Source organism: Carcharodon carcharias, unplaced genomic scaffold, assembly GCF_017639515.1.
Source record: "Carcharodon carcharias isolate sCarCar2 unplaced genomic scaffold, sCarCar2.pri scaffold_1038_ctg1, whole genome shotgun sequence".
In the NCBI taxonomy this organism is placed as follows: Eukaryota; Metazoa; Chordata; class Chondrichthyes; order Lamniformes; family Lamnidae; genus Carcharodon; species Carcharodon carcharias.
Window position 1 is genome coordinate 17,860 of NW_024470916.1, and position 22,125 is coordinate 39,984.

At 47.2% G+C, this 22,125-nt stretch overlaps 1 protein-coding gene across 1 annotated transcript; it reads right to left on the reverse strand.

The window, feature by feature from the left end:
• Positions 1-2,408: 2,408 nt before the first annotated feature.
• Positions 2,409-19,445, reverse strand: LOC121275127 (myeloid cell surface antigen CD33-like). The gene is made up of 6 exons (XM_041182544.1): positions 19,378-19,445; positions 14,175-14,245; positions 10,120-10,414; positions 5,006-5,302; positions 3,258-3,419; positions 2,409-2,538 (listed from the first exon to the last, which is right to left on the reverse strand). Exons 1-5 carry the CDS (start codon positions 19,415-19,417, stop codon positions 3,280-3,282), a joined length of 843 nt encoding a protein of 280 aa, XP_041038478.1. The 5' UTR covers positions 19,418-19,445; the 3' UTR covers positions 2,409-2,538; positions 3,258-3,279.
• Between the last annotated feature and the right edge of the window lie 2,680 nt (positions 19,446-22,125).

The following is a 22,125-nucleotide window of genomic DNA, read 5'->3' on the forward strand; positions in this document are numbered from 1 at the left end:
TGAACACATATTTGCACAAGATGAAGGTCGTTGTGTAGGGACTGATAGTTCTCGGAAACCAGACAGTCAATGTCCCAGTGACCTTACTGCTGGTCCCAGGCCAGTGGGACAGGGAACATCGACACTGCAATGTCCAGAAATGGGTGTGATACCACACAGATACCCACCCCCGGCTGTCCTCTTCAAGTGTTTCAGGTATAAAGAGCAGTAACTCCTCTAGTTACAAACCAAAGCATCAAAGCAGAGCCAGAAGATCAGAAGAGACAGGCAGAGATGGGAAACTCCCAGATGAAATTGCGACTTGTCTTGTTCACTCTGACTTTGCTGCTCTCTCTGCAGCTGAGTCACTTCTTCTCCTTGTCGAAGGTAAGCTAAGAGATGTCCCTCTGGGTGAGGTGTTTCTTGCACATGACCCTACGTCTACCACCCAGATAGACTGGTCTCTTCCGCAATTTGATATTATTATGTTCGTGCCTTTAATATTGTCGCCCTCTATGAATTTAACATAATTTCCTTCTGTCATTTCCCCTGAAATTCTCATTCTTGTTTTCAATCCCTCCTCAGCCACTCCCTATCTCTGTAAACTCCACCAGGCCTTACAACCCTCCATATCTCTGAATCCTCCTCCAGCCCCTACAACCCTCCCTATCTCTGTAACCTCCTCCAGCCCCTACAACCCTCCCTATCTCTGTAACCTCCTACAGCCTCTACAACCCTCCCTATCCCTGTAACCTCCTCCAGCCTCTACAACCAGCCCTATCTCTGTAACCTCCTCCAGCCCCTACAACCCTCCCTACGTCTGTAACCTCCTCCAGCCCCCACAACACCCCCCCCATCTCTGTAACCTCCTACAGTCTCTACAACCCTCCCTATCTCTGTAACCTCCTACAGCCTCTACAACCTTCCCTATCTCTGTAACCTCCTCCAGCCCTTACAAGCCTCCCTTAATCTGTAACCTCCTACAGCCTCTACAACCCTCCCTATCTCTGTAACCTCCTCCAGCATCTACATCCCTCCCTATCTCTGTAACCTCCTACAGCCTCTACAACCCCCCCTATCTCTGTAACCTCCTACAGCCTCTACAACTCTCCTTATCTCTGTAACCTCCTCCAGCCCTTACAACCCTCTCTATGTCTGTAACCTCCTACAGCCTCCACAACCCTCCCTAACTCTGTAACCTCCTACAGCCTCCACAACCCTCCCTATCTCTGTAACCTCCTCCAGCCCCCACAACCCTACCTAAATCACTGGTCTGAGTCTCACTCCACGGAATTCAGTCCCATAATGTAGGTCAACACTCCGTGCTGAGGGAGTGCTGCACTGTCAGAGGGTCAGTAGTGTGGAAGTGTTGCACTATTGGAGGGTCAGTACTGAGGGAGGGCTTTAGTGTCGGAGGTTCAGTACTGAGGGAGTGCTGCACTGTCGGAGGGTCAGTACTGAGGGAGTGCTGCACTGTCAGAGCTTCTGAACTGAGGGAGTGCTGCACTGTCAGAGGGTCAGTACTGAGGGAGTGCTGCACTGTCAGAGTTTCTGAACTGAGGGAGTGCTGCACTGTCAGAGGGTCAGTACTGAGGGAGTGCTGCACTGTCAGAGGGTCTGAACTGAGGGAGTGCTGCACTGTCAGAGGGTCTGAACTGAGGGAGTGCTGCACTGTCGGATGGTCTGAACTGAGGGAGTGCTGCACTGTCGGAGGGTTTGAACTGAGGGAGTGCTGCACTGTCAGAGTTTCTGAACTGAGGGAGTGCTGCAGTGTCAGAGTTTCTGCACTGAGGGAGTGCTGCACTGTCGGATGGTCTGAACTGAGGGAGTGCTGCACTGTCAGAGTTTCTGAACTGAGGGAGTGCTGCGCTGTCTGAAGAACATTGTACAAATTGCACAAAATTGCATCTGATGCCTGTGTTTCATGCACACATGAAGTTCATGCACACAACAGGAATACTTCTCGCTGTTTCTCAGCAGCAAGGCAGCCTTCATATCTCACCACCCACTGGCAAGTGTGTGCAGCTAAAATGTGACATGTTTACATTGGAAATTTCTGTTATAAAGATGGGCACAGGAATTCATCTGATTGGAAAATGTGACAACATCAAGTAATGTGTTTGAGCCTAGAATTTTGCAGCAAAATAAGAATTTTAATCTATAAATATCTACAGAAAAGCCTGAGCATTTTAATCACTTGTGTTAATCAATGTAATTTTATTCATAACCCAAATGCTTCTTACAATCTATCGCAGCATGAAAAAGGTGCAGCATTCAGAAAGCATATTCCAATCAGAGAACAGAGTTTAGCAACGTCACATTTCTGTTCATTCATATTCGACCATGTTGGCTGCACACAGCCAGACAATGCCGTGGTTATGATGTGTCCACACAGCAGGAGTGGGGAGCACCAGGTATAAGGAAAAGTTTCAGCTTGCTGAGGAGAAGAAGGAGAATCTCTCGTTCCAGGTTTCTCTCCGTACATTAAGAAGCAGGCATGCCGATGTTTCATTGCACTCTGTCTGCTGATGGGAGTCCGCTTGGAAATTGCTGTTTGTGCTGATTGAAAGAATAAGCTTTTCATAAATTGAGGGATTGAGTACAAACACAGGGAGGTTATGCTGAACATTTATAAAGCTCTGGTTAGGTCACAACTAGAGTATTGTGTCCAGTTCTGGTCTCCTCACTTTGGGAAGGTAGTGAGGGTCCTTGAGAGGGTGGGGAGGAGATTGAGCAGAATGGGTCCAGGGATGAGGGATTTTACCTACAAGGTTGGGTTGGAGAAGCTGGGATTGTTCTCCTTGGAGCAAAGGAGATTGAGGGGGGATCTGATCGAGGTGTACAAGATGATGACGGGTTTAGATAAGGTAGACAAAGAGAAGCTGTCGCCATTAGCTGATGGTACAAGGACTGGGGGACACAGATTGAAGGTTTTGGGCAGTGGGGGGATGTGAGGAGGAACTTTTTTACACAGCGAGTGGTAATGAGCTGGAACTCACTGCTTACGAGGATGGTGGAAGTAGAGACGATGAACGATTTCAAAAGGAAATTGGACGGACACTTGAGGGGAAATAAACTTGCAGGGTTACGGGGATAGAGCAGGAAGAATGGGACTGAGTGGATTAATCTACAGAGAGACAGCATGGACTCAATGGGCTGAATGGGCTCCCACTGTGCTGGAATGCCTCTCTGATACGAAGTTGATTCTAACCAGGACACTGACCAGTTTCATTACAACTTAACCCAACATCGCACGTTATTTGTCCGCACTGAATGACCAGATTGTTGCTGTACAAAGCTTCAAACAGTCTGTCGACTTCCTTTCACTGTTTGTCCCTCCCAGACACAGACTCCAGCGATAGTGATAACCACAGCCACAAGGAATATCACAGCTCGTATTCCCAGGATCTGGATCACGTGCAGAATCTCTCCTCCACTGTCTAGAGAACACACAGAAAGAAATCATCACTGACTCTCCGCTTTCAATCTCTCACTCTGGCTGAACAATCAAGCTTCATATCACTGCAACATTTGCTGTACTATTGACCCATCCACTGGGATTCAATGTGGAATGAATGTTTTCATTGTAAACACTCTAAGAGTGGACAATCTGAACTTTCCCCTTAGCGTGGAACATTGGTGAGAATGGATCATTGTGCTGTTTGACTCCTTGTCCAATGTTTCTCTCCATCGCTGTGTACAGGATTGTGCTGTAGAAAATTCTGGAAACGTTTAGCGCCGGGTAGAAATCCATCTCGGATGCGTGTGTGAATCGGGCAGGATTGAGATGGACTCCCCCACGGACTTACACGCCCCGCTTAATAAACAGTTCCAATCTTTACCCAGAGAGAGGGAGAATGTGGAACTCACTCCCACAGGGAGTGGTTGAGGTGAGTAGTAGCAAATTGGGAAGAGAAATTGCTTGAAAAGCAGGGAGATGCAAGGGTTAAGTGCGACAGTGCCACCACTGGTGGGAGAGTGTAACTACAGTGTGACGTTTACATAGGCAATCCCCATTATGAACAAGGACATTGGACATCATGTGCAAAATTGGCTCTGGAAAGGTGAGAACATGATGTAAGCTTTTCACCAACTTCGTAAACCTCTCCATCTTTCTCTTATTGTCAGATACTCAAACAACATTTCACACAGAATCACAGAAGGAGGAGTTGGGACAGGTGACTGGTCAAAGGTTCAGGTTTCAGGAAGCTTTTTAAAGGAGGATAGAGAGTTAGAGAGGCAGAGAGTATCTGTGAGAATCTCTGTGCATCTGAGTGTCTGTAATAGACTTTGCAATTTCCATGTTCTTCCATAAACTTGAAAGGGAACACAATTCACAGAATCCATGTCAACTCTCCGGTGTAGCACTGAGGGAGGTCAGGTAACCCCCGAGGGAGAATGTGCGAGTGTGTTTGTTTGTGAGAGTGTCCTTTTGTGTGCTCATACATGTGGGATTGTGTGTCTGCGGGTGTCTATTTAGGTTTGTATAATTGTGTGTGTTTGTGTAGTGTTTGAATCTGAGAGAGCTGTTGAAGTCTGTGTACACTCACGTTCCACAGTGATGTTTATGAAACCCTCCACTGCTCCATGTTCATTCTCTGGCTCACACTGATAGTCTCCAGTGTCCCTGGATGTAATGTGAGGAATCACCAACCACAGCTCATTGTTGGAACTTGTTCTGTTCATTGTGATATTCAGATGTCAGGGCAGGACTCAACATGACAAATCACAGGTTTACCAACAGGAAGTGAACAACAATTTATATTTAATGGGAAGAGAGTGCTGATTGATTGGCAAGTGGTCTCTGATTGGAGGAGGTGTTGCCATGGAGAGTAATGTGTGCGAGCTGTAAAGTTTAGACAGCTTGTCTCTTCATTCAGCAATAATCAATTAAAGATCAGTTAAATTCTATCGACTGTGAAGCACTTTGAGAGGTCTGAGAATGTGGATACTGAGAACAGGCTGCACTGTCAGAGGGTAAGTGCTGAGGGAATGCTGATGTAGAATGAAGGGCGTCGGTACTTACCTTGCACAGTTAGTACGAGGGTCCGCTCCGATGAAACAGATGGATATCTCACTCTGCAGCTGAGATTGTGTCCGTGGTGTTTGAGTAATGGGATTAGGGTCAGAACAGAAGTATAGGTCAGAGTGATACCATGCTGAGTTACAGTGTTTGAGACTGATCCAGGTACGTCAGTGGGAGTGTCCCAGGTTAAGACAGGTGCTGCTGTTCCATTGCACGTTGTGTTGAGGGTGCAGCTTACATCCACACGCTTTCCTGCAATAATTTCAGCAGGGAATATCGTGGGTTTATCTGTGAAATCTAACAGACAGAGAATGGATCCTTTTAGAGAAATATAACGTGAAGCATCAGTTCAAATAGAAACCACAGTCCCACAAGAGAAAGCACTTTTACAAGGATGATATCAGATCTGAGAGATTACAATGATCAGGAGAGAATTTCCTGCTTTGAGACTTTGGTGTTTCTGTCTCTCAGCTTAATACACGTTCACTCCGAGACACTTGAACTGATAATAGTGGGTGCGGGTGGTGGAGCAGACCAGAGTTTGCAGTGCAATACCCCATCATTCACTCAGCGATATGGGCCATTTATTACTTTGCAATTTGTGGGAGCCTGCTGTGTGCAAATTGGCTGCTGCGTTTCCCACATTATAACAGTAACTACAATTCAGGAATCAGCTCATTGGCTGTAAAGTGATTTTGTAATTGCTGAGGTGGTGAAAGGCTCTATAGAAATGTGAATATTTCTTCTGTCGAAATGTCAGACTTCTGGACAGAATAAGAGAGATCAATGGGAGTGGATAACCTGATAACATTGATGGACACAGTCAATACATTTAATCATTGATATTAAAGTGAGTATTAGAGGTTGCTTTAGGACTGAACTGGAAGCTATCACCAGGTTATTGAGAATCAGACAGTGTGTTACAATAAGTTGTGTTTTGTGTTAATATGTAAACATCACAGATTGTGTTATTTCCCATTGAGTGTTGAACGTGAATTGTTGAGTAATTATAACACAGCACTTACCAGAAACGTGAAGCTGGGTTACAGGGTAATAGTTATGGCTCGGACCATTGTCAAATTCTATTCTGAAAAAATAAGGTCCTGCATCTTCCCGTCTGATGTTGTTTATAATCAGGGAACAGTCACCATCTTTCAGGTCTCCAGACAGCCGGGTCCGATGGTGGAACCGTGGTAACTCGTGATTGTGATCCTTGGAGTGAAAGGCTATGGGAGCCCAGGGAATCTGTTTCTCGTTATTAAACCAGACTCCACCTCGCGGTTGGTTTTCCAGACACGATGGATAACTATAATGACATGGAATCTGTACACACGAACCTTCCTGTGCTGTCACCTCTCATGGAGTGTCACCTTTCCACTCTTGTGAGGGTTCAGCTGGGGAGAGAAATCTCAATATTTAACTCTGGATGGTTTGTGGATCCACTGAACCTGAGATTGACAGATGAGGCTTAATTGGGGGGATGGTCAATACTGAGGAGGAGTGCAACAAATTATTTTGGCAGGAAGAATAGAAAAACAGAATATTATTTAAATGGAGACAGTCTGCAGAATGCAGTACAGAGGGATCTGGGTGTCCTTGTACATGAATCACAGATAGTCAGCATTCAGGAACACCACGGAATGAGGAAGGCAAGTGGAATGTTGGCCTTTATTGCAAAGGGATGGAGTATAAAAGGAGGGAAGTCTTGCATCTTCTGCACAGGGTGTTGGTGAGATTGTAACAGGATCATTGTGTACAGGCAGTTCAGAGAAGCTTCACTGGGCTGATTCCTGGGATTAAAGGGTTTGTCCTGTGAGGAAATGTTGAGCAGGTTGGGCCTGTATCCATTGGAGTTTAGAAGAATGAGGGGTGACCTTATTGAAACATATCCGATTCCGAGGGGGCTTGACAGGGTGGATGCTGGGAGGATGTTTCCCCCTCGTGGGGGAATCTAGAACCAGGGAGCACAGTTTGGGAATGAGGGCTCTCCCATTTAAGACTGAGATGAGGAGGAATTTCCTCTCTCAGAGGGGTGCTACCCTGTGGAATTCTCTTCCCCAGAGAGCAGTGGAGGCTGGGCCATTGAATAGACTCAAGGCTGAGTGAGGCAGGTTTTTGATCGACAAGGGAGTCAAGGGTTTGGGGGACAGGCAGGAAAATGGAGTTAAGGCCACAACCAGATCAGTGAGAGCAGGCTCGAGGGGCCGAATGGCCTGCTCCTGTTCCTATTTCTTATGTTCCTACATTCCTACCTCCTTATGTGGTTGTGTTATGAAGAATTTTAAAAGAGTGATAAAAGGGATAGCGAGAGTGAGAGAGAGTGAGAGAGAGAGATTGAGAGAGAGGGAGAGGTTTAGGGAGTTAATTCCAGAGCTCAGGGCCCCAGGCAGCTGAAGGCACGGCCACCAATAGTAGAGCGATGGGAATCGGGGGAAGCTCAAGAGGCCGGAATTGGAGGAGTGCAGAGATCTCTGAGGGTTGTAGGGGCTGGAGGAGGTTATAGAGATAGGGAGGGTTTTGATGGGTTGGAGGAGGTTACAGAGATAGGGAGAGTTGTAGGGGTTGGAGGAGGTTATAGAGATAGGGAGGGTTGTAGGGGTTGGAGGAGGTTATAGAGATAGGGAGGGTTGTAGGGGTTGGAGGAGGTTATAGAGATAGGGAGGGTTGTAGGGGTTGGAGGAGGTTATAGAGATAGGGAGGGTTGTAGGGTTGGAGGAGGGTATAAAGATAGGGAGGGTTGTAGGGGTTGGAGGAGATTATAGAGATAGGGAGGCTTGTAGGGCCTGGAGGAGGTGATAGAGATAGGGAGGGTTGTAGGGGTTGGAGGAGGTTATAGAGTTAGGGAGGGTTGTAGGGTTGGAGGAGGTTATAAAGATAGGGAGGGTTGTAGGGGTTGGAGGAGGTTATAGAGATAGGGAGGCTTATAGGGCCTGGAGGAGGTGATAGACATAGGGAGGGTTGTAGGGGTTGGAGGAGGTTATAGAGTTAGGGAGGGGTGTAGGGGTTGGAGGAGGTTATAGAGAATGGGAGGGTTGTAGGGGCTGGAGGAGGTGATAGAGATAGGGAGGGTTGTAGGGGTTGGAGGAGGTTATAGAGTTAGGGAGGGGTGTAGGGGTTGGAGGAGGTTATAGAGAATGGGAGGGTTGTAGGGGCTGGAGGAGATTATAGAGTTAGGGAGGGGTGTAGAGGTTGGAGGAGGTTATAGAGTTAGGGAGGGGTGTAGGGGTTGGAGGAGGTTATGGAGATAGGGAGGGTTGTAGGGGCTGGAGGAGGTTATAGAGAATGGGAGGGTTGTAGGGGCTGGAGGAGGTTATAGAGTTAGGGAGGGGTGTAGGGGTTGGAGGAGGTTATAGAGTTAGGGAGGGGTGTAGGGGTTGGAGGAGGTTATGGAGATAGGGAGGGTGCGGCGACTGGAGGAGGATGCAGGGGCAGAGAGGGTTCCAGGGGCAGGGGGAGTTTACAGGAATGGGGAGATATGTACGGGCTGGACGGTTTGCATAGGTAGGGAGGGTTGGTGAGGCTGGTGGAGATTTCAGAGGTAGGGAAGTTTGTAGGGACTGGAGGAGTTTATTGAGATGGGGGAGTTTTTGGGGCATGAGGAGGTTACACAGATAGGGAATTTTCTAGGGGCTGGAGGAGGTTACAGAGATAAGGAGGATTGTGGAGGGATGGAGGAGGTTACAGAGATAGGGAGGGGAACTGAGTCTGGAGGAGATTGCAGAGATAGGGAGGGTTGTAGGGACTGGAGGAGGCTCATGAGATAGGGAGGGTTGTAGGGACTGGAGGAGGCTCCTGAGATAGGGAGGGTTGTAGGGACTGCAGGAGGCTCCTGAGATAGGGAGGGATGCCGTGGATGAAGGAAGAGGTGAAGTTAACTGAAATGGGGAGGAAGAATATTCAAAAATTGTGACATTGAGACTTTGCTTGACCAGGAGCCAGTTTCGGTCATCGAGCAGAGCGGGTGATAAGGGAATGGGACTTGGTGTGAGTAAGGACCTGGTCAGCAGTTTTGGATGGCCTCAAGTTTATGGAGTATAGAGCGTGTGTTGGAACAGTCGAGTCTGGAGGTAATGAAGGCGTGGATGAGGGTTTCAGCAGCAGATGAGATGAGACAGGGTGAAGTCGTGCGATGTTACGGAGGTGGAAATAGACGGTGTTAGTGAGGGCGCAGATATGTGGCCAGAAGCTCATCTCAGGATCAAATGGGACAACAAAGCTGTGAACAGATTGGCTTCAATCTCAGAGAGCTGCCAGGGAGAGGAATGGAGTTGGTAGCGAGGGAACAGAGTTTGGAGCAGGGAATGAAGACAATGGCTTCAGTCTTTCCAATATTTAATTGGAGGGAATTTCTGCCCATCCAGTACTGGATGTCGGATAAGCAGCCTGATAATTTAGCAGCAGTGGAGGAGTCGAGAGAGGTGGTGGTGAGGTAGAGCTGGGGATCCTCAGTGGACAGGTGAAAACTAACACTGTTCAGATGATGCTGCAAAGCCATTGCAAGTGATTCTCTGGCTACGATGAGATGGATAAGAATGGAGCCAGGGGAGAGCAGTCCCACCCAGCTGGACGACAGTGGAGAGGTGTTGGAGGAGGATGGTGTGGTCGAGCGTGTCAAAGACTGCAGACAGATCGAGAAGGAGGAGGAGGGAAAGTTTACCTTTGTCACAGTCACACAGGATGCCATTTGTGACCTTGATAAGAGCTGTTTCAGCACAGTGGCTGGGGTGGGAACCTGATTGGAGGGATTCAAACATGGAGTTCCGGGAAAGATGGGAACGGATTCGGGAGATGGAAACACGTTCAAGGACTTTGGAGGAGGAAAGAAAGGCTGGAGATGGGATGGGGGTTTACACGGACAGTGTGAGGGGTGGAAGGTGTAGTGGGGAGGAGACACTTCACTCAGCGGGAAGGCGTCATCACCCCTCAGCTCGGTTTACGTTACAGCTATGATGTGGATTCAATGACACACAATAAGCTCATGGATCTGGGAGCAGAAATAGACAAATCATTAAAAATAGCTGGTTAACACGGCCAAGAAACAAGCAAATCAAACACTATTATTTCCCATTGAGTGTTGAATGTGAATTGTTGAGTAATTATAACACAGCACTTACCAGAAACGTGAAGCTGGGTTACAGGATAGTAGCTGTAACTATTACTGCTGTCAAATTCTATTCTGAAAAAATAAGGTCCTGCATCTTCCCGTCTGATGTTGTTTATAATCAGGGAACAATCACTATCTTTCAGGACTCCAGACAGCCGGGTCCGATTGTGGAACCGTGGTAACTCGCGATTGTGATCCTTGGAGTGAAAGGCTATAGAAGATGTTCCCGCTTTCCCGTTATTAAACCAGACTCCACCTCGTGGTTGGTTTTCCAGACACGATGGATAACTGTAATGACATGGAATCTGTACACACGAACCTTCCTGCGCTGTCACCTCTCGTGGAGTGTTACCTTTCCACTCTTGTGAGGGTTCAGCTGGGGAGAGAAATATCAATATTTAACTCTAGATGGTTTGTGGATCCACTGAACCCGATATTTACAGATGAGGCTTAATTGGGGGGATGGTCAATACTGAGGAGAATGGCAACAAATTATTTTGGCAGGAAGAATAGAAAAACAGAATATTATTTAAATGGAGAGAGGCTGCAGAATGCAGTACAGAGGGATCTGGGTGTCCTTGTACATGAATCACAGAAAGTCAGTATTCAGGAATACCACAGAATGAGGAAGGCAAGTGGAATGTTGGCCTTTATTGCAAAGGGATGGAGTATAAAAGGAGGGAAGTCTTGCAACAGCTCCACAGGGTGTTGTTGAGATTGTAACAGGATCATTGTGTACAGGCAGTTCAGAGAATCTTCACTGGGCTGATTCCTGGGATTAAAGGGTTTGTCCTGTGAGGAAATGTTGAGCAGGTTTGGCCTGTATCCATTGGAGTTTAGAAGAATGAGGGGTGACCTTATTGAAACATATCCGATTCTGAGGGGGCTTGACAGGGTGGATGCTGGGAGGATGTTTCCCCCTCGTGGGGGAATCTAGAACCAGGGAGCACAGTTTGGGAATGAGGGCTCTCCCATTTAAGACTGAGATGAGGAGGAATTTCCTCTCTCAGAGGGGGGCTACCCTGTGGAATTCTCTTCCCCAGAGAGCAGTGGAGGCTGGGCCATTGAATAGACTCAAGGCTGAGTGAGGCAGGTTTTTGATCGACAAGGGAGTCAAGGGTTTGGGGGACAGGCAGGAAAATGGAGTTACGGTCACAACCAGATCAGTGAGAGCAGGCTCGAGGGGCCGAATGGCCTGCTCCTGTTCCTATTTCTTATGTTCCTACATTCTTACCTTCTTAAAATATTAAAGCTGCAGAATAAACATGCAAGTGAATGACCCGCTCGACCCACCTTCCATCTGGGGGTCCCATGGGGAGGACCCTTCCTGAGCCAGATCCACCAGCCAACATGGTCTGGATCCGAGCACAGGAGACACGGGGGGGAGTGACTAACAGGCTCCTTGTGACAGGCCCCCTCTGTCCAATGGCTGGCTTTCAGCTGCCAAGGCCAGAGTGGTCCTTGCTAAAACCAGCTCATGACAGGCCAGGACCCCTGTGCAGACCCCCTCCAGCGCTGCAGCCTCTGTACAAACCCCTCATGCGCTTGTGGAGAGACACAAACAAGGCTGCACATTACCGAGGAGAGTCCCCTCTACGGACTAAGGGGCTGACTCATCAGCTTAAACTCAGCAAATGAGGAGGCTCTCGCTCGGTATCGGGGCTTGGCATTGGTTCAATAAAAATAATCAAATGACATTTTGGACAGAAATCTAAGGAGGTTGTACATTCCCTCAAAAGTAAGACTCGAGCTGGGGTCGAGGGTCAAAGGGCAACAACTTATATTTACACAACAACTTTAACATGACAAATCACCCCAAGGTGCTACACAGGAGCATCATAAAACAAAGTATGTCACCCAGACACATGTGGAGATATTAGCGGCCGCTGACCAGAAAAGGTCGGTGTTATGGAGAATCTTAAAAGGTGGATGAAATGGATAATGACAGAGAGAGAGAGAGAGATAGAGAGAGTGAGAGAGAGGGATGGAGAGGGGTTGAGGGACGGTATTACAGAGCTCGGGCCCCAGGCATCTGAAGGCATGGCCGCCGATGTTGGAGTGAAGGGATCGGGGGATGGTCAATAGGCTGGAATTGGAGGAGCGCAGAAACCTCAGAGGGTTGGAGAGACTGGAGGAGTTACAGAGATAGGGAGGGTTGTAGTGATTGGAGGAGTTACAGAGATAGGGAGGGTTGTAGGGGCTGGAAAAGTTAAGAGAGATTGGGAGAGTGTAGGGTCTGGAGGAGTTTGCAGAGGTAGGGAGGGTTGCAGTGACTGGGGCAGGTTACAGAGGCAGGGAAAGTTGTCGGGACTGGAACAGGCTACAGAGATAGGGAAGCTTTTAGGGGAAGGAGGAAGTTACAGAAATAGGGAGGTTTGTAGTGGCTGGAGGCGGTTGCAGAGATTGGTAGGTTTGTTGGGCAGGATGAATTTACAGATGTAGGGAAGCGGTAGAGACTTGAAGAGGTTACAGAGATAGGGAGGGTTGTAGGTACTGGAAGAGGAAGAGGAGATTACAGGGAAAGTGAGGAAACAAAATGAAAATTGTGACATTGAGACTTTGCTTGACCAGGAGCCAGTCTCGGTCATCGAGCAGAGCGGGTGATAAGGGAATGGGACTTGGTGTGAGTAAGGACCTGGTCAGCAGTTTTGGATGACCTCAAGTTTATGGAGTGTAGAGCGTGTGTTGGAACAGTCGAGTCTGGAGGTAATGAAGGCGTGGATGAGGGTTTCAGCAGCAGATGAGCTGAGTCAGGGTGAAGTCGTGCGATGTTACGGAGGTGGAAATAGACGGTGTTAGTGAGGGCGCAGATATGAGGCCGGAAGCTCATCTCAGGATCAAATGGGACAACAAAGCTGTGAACAGATTGGCTTCAATCTCAGAGAGCTGCCAGGGAGAGGAATGGAGTTGGTAGCGAGGGAACAGAGTTTGGAGCAGGGAATGAAGACAATGGCTTCAGTCTTTCCAATATTTAATTGGAGGGAATTTCTGCCCATCCAGTACTGGATGTCGGATAAGCAGCCTGATAATTTAGCAGCAGTGGAGGAGTCGAGAGAGGTGGTGGTGAGGTAGAGCTGGGGATCCTCAGTGGACAGGTGAAAACTAACACTGTTCAGATGATGCTGCAAAGCCATTGCAAGTGATTCTCTGGCTACGATGAGATGGATAAGAATGGAGCCAGGGGAGAGCAGTCCCACCCAGCTGGACGACAGTGGAGAGGTGTTGGAGGAGGATGGTGTGGTAGAGCGTGTCAAAGGCTGCAGACAGATCGAGAAGGACGGGGAGGGAAAGTTTACCTTTGTCACAGTCACACAGGATGCCATTTGTGACCTTGATAAGAGCTGTTTCAGCACAGTGGCTGGGGTGGGAACCTGATTGGAGGGATTCAAACATGGAGTTCCGGGAAAGATGGGAACGGATTCGGGAGATGGAAACACGTTCAAGGACTTTGGAGGAGGAAAGAGAGGCTGGAGATGGGACGGGGGTTTACACGGACAGTGTGAAGGGTGGAAGGTGTAGTGGGTAGGAGACACTTCACTCAGCGGGGAGGTGCCATCACGCCTCAGCTCGGTTTACGTTACAGCTATGATGTGGATTCAATCCCACACAATAAGCTCATGGATCTGGGAGCAGAAATAGACAAATCATTAAAAATTGTGACGCTGGTTAACACGGCCAAAAAACAAGCAAATCAAACACTATTATTTCCCATTGAGTGTTGAATGTGAATTGTTGAGTAATTATAACACAGCACTTACCAGAAACGTGAAGCTGGGTTACAGGGCAATAGTTATGGCTCGGACCATTGTCAAATTCTATTCTGAAATAATAATATCCTGCATCTTCCTGTCTGATGTTGTTTATAATCAGGGAACAGTCGCCATCTTTTAGGTCTCCAGACAGCCGGGTCCGATTGTGGAACCGTGGTAACTCGTGATTGTGATCCTTAGAGTGAAAGGCTATGGTCCAACTTGAACATATTTTCCATGTGTACCATTCCAGATACCAGATTCTGACACGTGTTCTCCCTACTAAACGTGCTGGATAACTGTAATTACATGGAATCTGTACACACGAACCTTCCTGCGCTGTCACCTCTCGTGGAGTGTCACCTTTCCACTCTTGTGACAGTCCAACTGGGGAGAGAAATATCAATATTTAACTTTGGATGTTTTGTTGATTCACTAGACTCGATATCCACTCCCTCCATCACTGGGGCACAGTGGCTGCAGTGCGGACCATCTACAGGACGCACAATGATCTTCCCAAGGTTTCACAATGGATGGAAGAGAATCCTGGACACAGGAGTTGACAAGGTCATTCTACACTGGTTCATGTTCCTCTGGTCCCTGTTTGTGCACAAACCTGCTATCCAACAGAACTGAAGTTGAGGAAATTCCTTTTGGAATTCCACTGTCCAGGGCATTGGGTTAACTTACTAAGTTTGTTCTAAATCTAACATCTATTTTTGGTCTGTTGCCTTAAAGGGAGTGTAACTGGGACTCAGGTTAATTAGGAATTTTAGGAGTTATTATAACAGTCATTGTAGTATTATGTATGTGCTTGAAATCTTTTATTTTGATGGCAAATATTTTAATTTATTTTTTTAAATCTCTAAAGGTGTTGGTGGACTTGTGGCTTCTGAATTCAGTGCACACATCTCATAATAAATAAAAAAATCAAAAATCATTATGATCGTGTGACCAAGTTTCTCTTGTGGACTTGGTCTGCCTGGCACACATCACCTGCCAAGTGATAACACTGTTGTAATATGCCTTTCAGGGATGGCAGCATGACATCACTCGAGGGGAAGTGTGTCATGTGATTTTTAGGAACTGGGGTTGGCTTAAGGAATTTCTATGTGTATTTGTTTGCGTTAGGCATAAGGTATATCTGTAAGTTCAAGTTTAGTTTGTATTTCTGTATTTGGTTGTTTAGAAAAGGGGGTACTTGAGTTTTGGTTTCACTTTAAATGAAGTCACCGATCTAATGAGTTTTTATGATTCTTGAAAGAAAGTCAAATCAAACAGAAGGTAGAAGAAACTGTTCTGTTGCCTAGCAACAGTGATACAGAGGGAATGACCCACAGAGACAGAGAAAAACAGAAAAGTACTTTCAGTTCTGTTGAAAGGAGTTGCCAGGAGAAGCAGCAAAGGAGCGGGACAGATAGTCAGTCCCAAAGTAAAGAAGAAGCCAAAACCATCGAGTGGAACAGGAGAAAGGGCCCAAGAAGACCTTCTGGTCAAATCTGGAAAAGGCCCTGTTAAGTGAAGTTAAGAGTGAGGAGCAGAAGAAGGCTTCAAGCATAAAGGAAGAAAGCAGCAGGACACAGGCCTAAAGCAAAATAGGCTTGCGAGAAGCCAGAAGATCCTAGGAGACACCACAGGTTGGTGACTCATTACTACGGCCATGTGAATCCTGGTGTGCCATTGACACGGCTGAGCATTGGAGAGACAGGGCGTGGAAGGAAGGCTGAATGCACGTGGCGATCCAGGGGGCAGCAACATGGGAAGGAGACTCTCTGGGGTCAGATGAGGAGGGAGCCACAGCATTTGTTCCAAGTGGCTTCTGTCAATTGCTTTTAGAATGTGGTGTCACTAACCACAGGTCATCTATTGGTTTACATCGGCTGTGTACTTAGTGTGAACATGAGAATATAAGATAGCTATTGTAACTTGCGTTCTACTTATGAATCTGTAAATGTATAGGTCTGGGTGAAGGAGTAATGTCATATAGTTTGTCTTTCCTAGTTTAATAAATGTTTTATTCTTTTGTTAGAAGTTCATCAGATGACTCCTGTGACTCTGTTCAGTAGCCGCACTCCACATTCCTAAATAAAAAATAAAAGTTAGGACCTATCAAGCTGAGCTCCACCCTGGGATCTGACTTGTCCAGTAGTAACATCAGCTGGGATGATAACACCATCCAGTCCAAGTTTCACTTTGGCCTGTGAGCAGAACACAGCACACACAGTTTGGCTGCAGGTGTCTCCCAGCTTTCTATCCTTATATATCTGTTCTCATGACCCTATTCTAAATAAATGAACCCACAATGTATTTACCCAATTCCGTATCAGTGGCTGGTGCCTTTATATCATTATAAAAACACAACATGGTGATCAGCGGTGGCCAAACATTCTGGCAGGAAGATTCAGTACAGGTATGACGTGGTGAACAGCCTTAGATCGAGCTACATGACATGAGATGACCCTCGAAGCTTTGGTCAGACCACAACAGAGACACAGCATCAGAGAGGGTTGAAATCGCAGTGTACTGACTGCTCAGGAAACATTTGAAGACACATTGATGGGAAAGAGCTCAAGTAAAGAGCTGGGGAGCAGGCGGATCCCTCGTGGTGAGATTACAGTACACGGTCAGTGAGTGGGACAGCATGTATCACCAGGATCAGCAGCGGGTTAGCTCAGTCAGGGAAGGCGAGTGACCAGGGTGTGGGCTGGATCGATAGTGAGTGAGGGAGAGTCAAACACACAAAAACCATTATAAAAATCAGGCCAGAGAAGTTAGTGATTATAACGGGCGGCTTCGAGATTGCTGAACAGCAAATTGAATAAAAAACAAAGACTCCATTACTCCGTGGTGTGTTCCTACCACAACCCATCTTCGTGGGCGGGGCTTCGGAAAAGCACACAAAAGGGGCTAAAGCGACACTCATCCCAGGTCCTGTAGGAGAAGGAAGATCAAAGGAATATTGTCAGAATGTCCACTAAATTCACCAGTTTGAACTGGGATGTAGCTGACCGACTATCTGAATTCAGAATGTTTAAACAGCATGCAGAGCTCTGGTTTCCTGATTCAGGTGTGACTGACCCAGACGAGCAAGCCATAAAAATTCACCTTGCGATTGGGAATGAAGGTCTACACAGGCTGAACACATCAGGATTAAAAGCAGAAGAGCGAAAGGATCCCCAAAAGATACGGATGACAGTGGAAGACAGCTTCAGAATCAGGTTAAAATCCATATTCATCAATTAAAGTTCATGTCATTTCATCAGCCTACACGATCCATAGACCACTTCATCAGCCGATGTAGAGAAAAGGGTACGCAGTGTGATTTCAACCACAGAGTTTGCAGACAGAGTTGTTGAGTTGGTGATTGCACCCACTCCCATGGAAACATTCCAGAAAGATCTGCTAGATAAGACCAACACCTTTGGCATTGAAGAGCTACTCAAGGATGGACATAAATACGAAGTGATCCTCGCAGGTCAACGAAGCTTACAGGTCCTCAGTACAACATCAATTGTTGACACACTCACTAGAACATCCAAATCTAGTGAGACGTGTGGAAGGTGTGGCCTTCTGCAGGCACCAAGGAAATGCCCAGCTTTCCACCAATCCTGCAAGGCTTGTGGCAGAAAGGGCCATTGACAGCGGCAGGGCACTAGAGCAAAGGCTGATGCAGCTACAAAGAGCCGTGCGCTGATCCAAACAGAACCTACACAGTGGGGAAAATTCAAGCAATAAGAATGACTATCCGCTATCCCATCAGGAACATATACATGTGGTGACAGACAAACCAGGGAATGGCGATGATGTGCACGGCGAGACGAGGAGCGGTGATCGATATTCCACCTCTCACACATATCCTGTCGTGGCTTGCCAATAAATTGTGGATTGTTGTCTTTAATGATCTCTCTGGCATATCAAATAAACTGAAAATGTCCCATAGGGGTGGGATGTTCTGGCCCCACCCACTGCCGGGATTGTCCGGTCCGGCTGAAAGGCAATGGATTTAGGTCTGTCCCAATATCAGAAACTACCACATCACCTCAGTTCATGACATAACATTGAAATATGCAGAAAGTTTCAACAATATTGGCAGTTTCAAGGAGCTGCAACATTACACCTGAAGGAGAATGCAAGTCTGTCAGACTCCTAATATTAAAATAAATACAATCCAACTCTGCCACGCTATCTTGTGCCTTAACTGGCCAATAATTTCCCTGCCTTCCAGGGTCACTTGCTCTCTCTTCTAATTTTGGCTGTGCATCTCCCTCTGCTGAACCTCCTCTCGGGATCCCATCCCCTGCCATGTTAGTTTAAAGCCTCCCCAATTGCATCAAGGGCAAAATGCAAATTAAACCAGGGACAACATCCAAGAATGACAATCCCACAGATCAATGTGAGCAATTAAAGACACATCCAGACAAGGTTAACACCACAAGATCTGGGCGTAACAGCAGATTACCTCTATGCTTTAGAGATTTAAATATTCAACAGATCTATACACTTATGTCATTGTCAAGAAATATGAAAATAATACCAGAAACCTTTTGTTCCCTTTCCTTCTCAAAGATCCATCCCTGCAGCGGGAGCCTTAAGAGTTATTGATGTGGGGCTTTATTTATCAGATTGTAGAATGATCCGGAACAGAAGGAAGCCATTTGGCCCATCGAGCCTGTGCTGGGACTTTGAAAGATCTGTCCAATAAGTCCCACTCTCACCTCTGCTCTCTCCTCCACAGCCCAGCAAAATGTCCCCTTCAAGTATTTATCCAGTTCCCCTTCTGAAAGTTCTGTTGAATCTGCTTCCACTGCCCTTTCAGGCAGTGAGTCAATGGTCTCTCTCTGAGCTGCAAAGTGCTAAGATTCTGTGAAATATAAACTCTGCAGCAGATCAGAGACAATCATGATAACTCAGAATATTTGACAGTTTTACACACAGACTGCTTTGCCTCTATCAGTTATCTTTCTCCCTTATCGAAGTTTCTAGCATGGTGAGAATGGACAGGAAGTGTGACACTGAACAGCCTGTCTATTCTAGGAGCTGCTATGTTGTCTTCATGAGAAATTCTGACTAAAATCAGCAAAAGACACAAAATTTCAGGGCATTGTTATACGAGTCCTAACATCGGGATAGACGTCATCCCCCAGTTTTTATCCCTGCTACTCTATTCAGCCGATCGCTCCCCTTCACTCGCTGACCTACCTTGGCTCCCAGTCCAGCAATGACTCAAATTTCAAATTCTCATCACTGATTTCTTACCCCATCATCAACCCTCCCCCCTCCCTATCTCTGTAACCTCCTCCGGCTCCTACAACCTTCTGAGGTCTCTGCTCTCCTACAATTCTGCTGTCAGACAGGGAGTCAGTGTATATCAGTGAGCACAGGGGTGATGGGTGAATGGGACTTGGTGTGAATTTGTACACTGGCTCACTGCTGAATCGGCTCCCAATCACTGCTCAATAAGAATGTTCTTTTACAAAGACTATTCATCATCAATCTGTCCGAGCTGACGATGATATTACCTTGGAGAAGTGACAGGAGGAAGTAAGATTTCCCGATCATTGTCCTCTCCCAGATATTCCATCCACTTCTCATTCTCAAGCTGTGAGAGAGAAAAAAGTTAATGAGTCCTCACCTCTTGTTCGACAGCTCTCGAGAAATCAGAACTGCTTTTAGACAATGTCTTCACAGAATAACAATTCTCTGTGGGATGATAGGTGCTCTGCAGAGAGTTACAATGTTTTAAGAAAGAAAAACTATGTAGGGTTTGCATTTCTATAGCACCTTGCACCACCTCAGGATGTACCAAAGCTCAAGTCTCTACACTTCCCTCATCCCTTGAGCTAGAAAGATGTTCTGTACAACAGACTTGAGCCTCACACCCAGATCTCAATAATCAGTAGAAAACTTTCAAAGGCATCAATCATTGGAATCTGTCTTTATAAAGTCACAACATCAACAAAGGACAGTGTTGGTCGTGGAAGTGAATTCCAATCGTTCCGTTACTTACCCAGGACCTGTCCGACTGCTCGCCTGGGGAGGAACTGCCCACACGCTCTGCTTGGGCTGAATGAACTCTTCCTGTGCTGCTCCCTCTGTGTATTTAATGAGAAAGGATTGATGTGTCGCTGTGAGTCAAAATGAGGAAGTGGGTAATCAGTGAGAAGATCGAGAATGTTTTAGGCTCTCAGCAAAACGTTTACCGGGTGATGATCCATCAGCTCATATTTGGGCAGCTGTAGTCATGAAGCTTCTCCATTAGCTCCGTCTGATTAGTCTCCTCCCCCTTAACTCAGAGGCTGAAAATCAGGCGATAGAGTTCCCAATACAGGTCTCTGGCTGTATGGTCCATGTCGACAATCCCTGGTTTCATTACTGAGGGAGTGCTGCACTGTCAGGGGGTCAGTACTGAGGGAGTGCTGCACTGTCAGAGGGTCAGTACTGAGGGAGTGCTGCACTGTCAGAGGGTCAGTTCTGAGGGAGTGCTGAACAAAAACAGAATTACCTGGAAAAACTCAGCAGGTCTGGCAGCATCAGCGGAGAAGAAAAGAGTTGACGTTTCGAGTCCTCATGACCCTTAGACAGAACTTGAGTTCGAGTCCAAGAAAGAGTTGAAATATAAGCTGGTTTAAGGTGTGGGGTGGGGGTGGAGAGAGTGAGAGTGAGAAGAGAAGTGGAGGGGGGTGGCGTGGTTGTACAACCACACCACCCCCCACCCCCAACCCCCACCCCCTTCCACTTCTCTCTCTCTCTCTCTCCCCCTCCCCCCCTCACACCTTAAACCAGCTTATATTTCAACTCTTTCTTGGACTCGAACTCAAGTTCTGTCAAAGGGTCATGAGGACTCGAAACGTCAACTCTTTTCTCTCCGCTGATGCAGCCAGACCTGCTGAGTTTTTCCAGGTAATTCTGTTTTTGTTTTGGATTTCCAGCATCCGCAGTTTTTTTGTTTTTATCTATGAGGGAGTGCTGCACTGTCAGAGGGTCAGTACTGAGGGAGTGCAGCACTATCAGAGGGTCAGTACTGAGGGAGTGCTGCACTGTCGGAGGGTCAGTACTGAGGGAGTGCTGCACTGTCGGAGGGTCAGGAGTGAGGGAATGCTGCAATTGTCGGAGGGTCAGTACTGAAGGAGTGCTGCACTGTCAGAGGGTCAGTAATGTGGGAGTGCTGAACCATCAGAGGGTCAGTAATGAGGGTGTGCTGCACTGTCGGAGGGTCAGTAGTCATGGAGTGCTGAACTGTTGGCGGGTCTGTACTGAGTGAGTTCCGCACAGTTGGAAGGTCAATATTGAGGGGGTGCCGGACTGTGGTAGGGTTGGTTCTGAGGTAGAGCGGAGTGTGAGGATATATCCTTTCATGGCAATTATTAAATAGAATTTATTTAAACAGAATTATTGTACTGTGTGTAATGCAAAAGAAAGGATTTGAGGAACTAAGTCTTGTTTCCACCAGCCTAAAAATAATTTTCACCGATTTCAATGATTTAGCATTGAAACCTTCCTCTTTGGGCACCAGTCTTGATTTAAACAACTCGCACAGCAAAGTGGGAGGGTGAGTACTGAGGGAGTGCTGCACTGTGGGAGGGTGTGTACTGAGGGAGTGCCGCACTGTGGGAGGGTGAGTCCTGAGGGAGTGCTGCACTGTGGGAGGGTGAGTACTGAGGGAGTGCTGCACTGTGGGAGGGTGAGTACTGAGGGAGTGCCGCACTGTGGGAGGGTGAGTCCTGAGGGAGTGCTGCACTGTGGGAGGGTGAGTACTGAGGGAGTGCTGCACTGTGGGAGGGTGAGTACTGAGGGAGTGCTGCACTGTGGGAGGTTGAGTACTGAGGGAGTGCTGCACCGTCAGAAGGTCAGTGCTGACGGGGTGCTGCACTTGAAAAGTGTCAATAATGAGGTAGTGCAGACGGTCAGAGGGACAGTAATGAGGGAGCGCTGCACTGACGGAGGGTCAGGATTGAGGAAACGGTGCACTGTCAGTTCTGAGCGTGGTCTGCACTGTCCTAAGTGCATTCTAGGCACTGCCCAAGGTTCCGCCTGATGTCTGTGTAACAACAACATCATGTACACGTTGAGAATATTTCTCACTGTGTCTGTGCAGCAAGACAGCTTTGGAATGGCACCACCACTGGCAGGAGTGTGAAACTACAATGTGACATGTTTACATTGGAAATTTCTATTCTTAAGATGGGCAGAGGAATTCATATGATGGAGAAAAGGTGACAACATGAAGCTATGTCTTTGAGCCAAGAATTTGGCTGCAAAATAAGAAT

Coding starts and splice junctions, on each gene's coding strand:
- LOC121275127 (XM_041182544.1), bottom strand. CDS start 19,417: ATGATCGGGAAATCTTACTTCCTCCTGTCACTTCTCCAAG. Junction 14,246..19,377: donor CCTCCTGTCACTTCTCCAAG/GTAATATCATCG, acceptor TTCTCTCCCCAG/TTGGACTGTCACAAGAGTGG. Junction 5,303..10,119: donor AACCCAGCTTCACGTTTCTG/GTAAGTGCTGTG, acceptor TCTGTCTGTTAG/ATTTCACAGATAAACCCACG.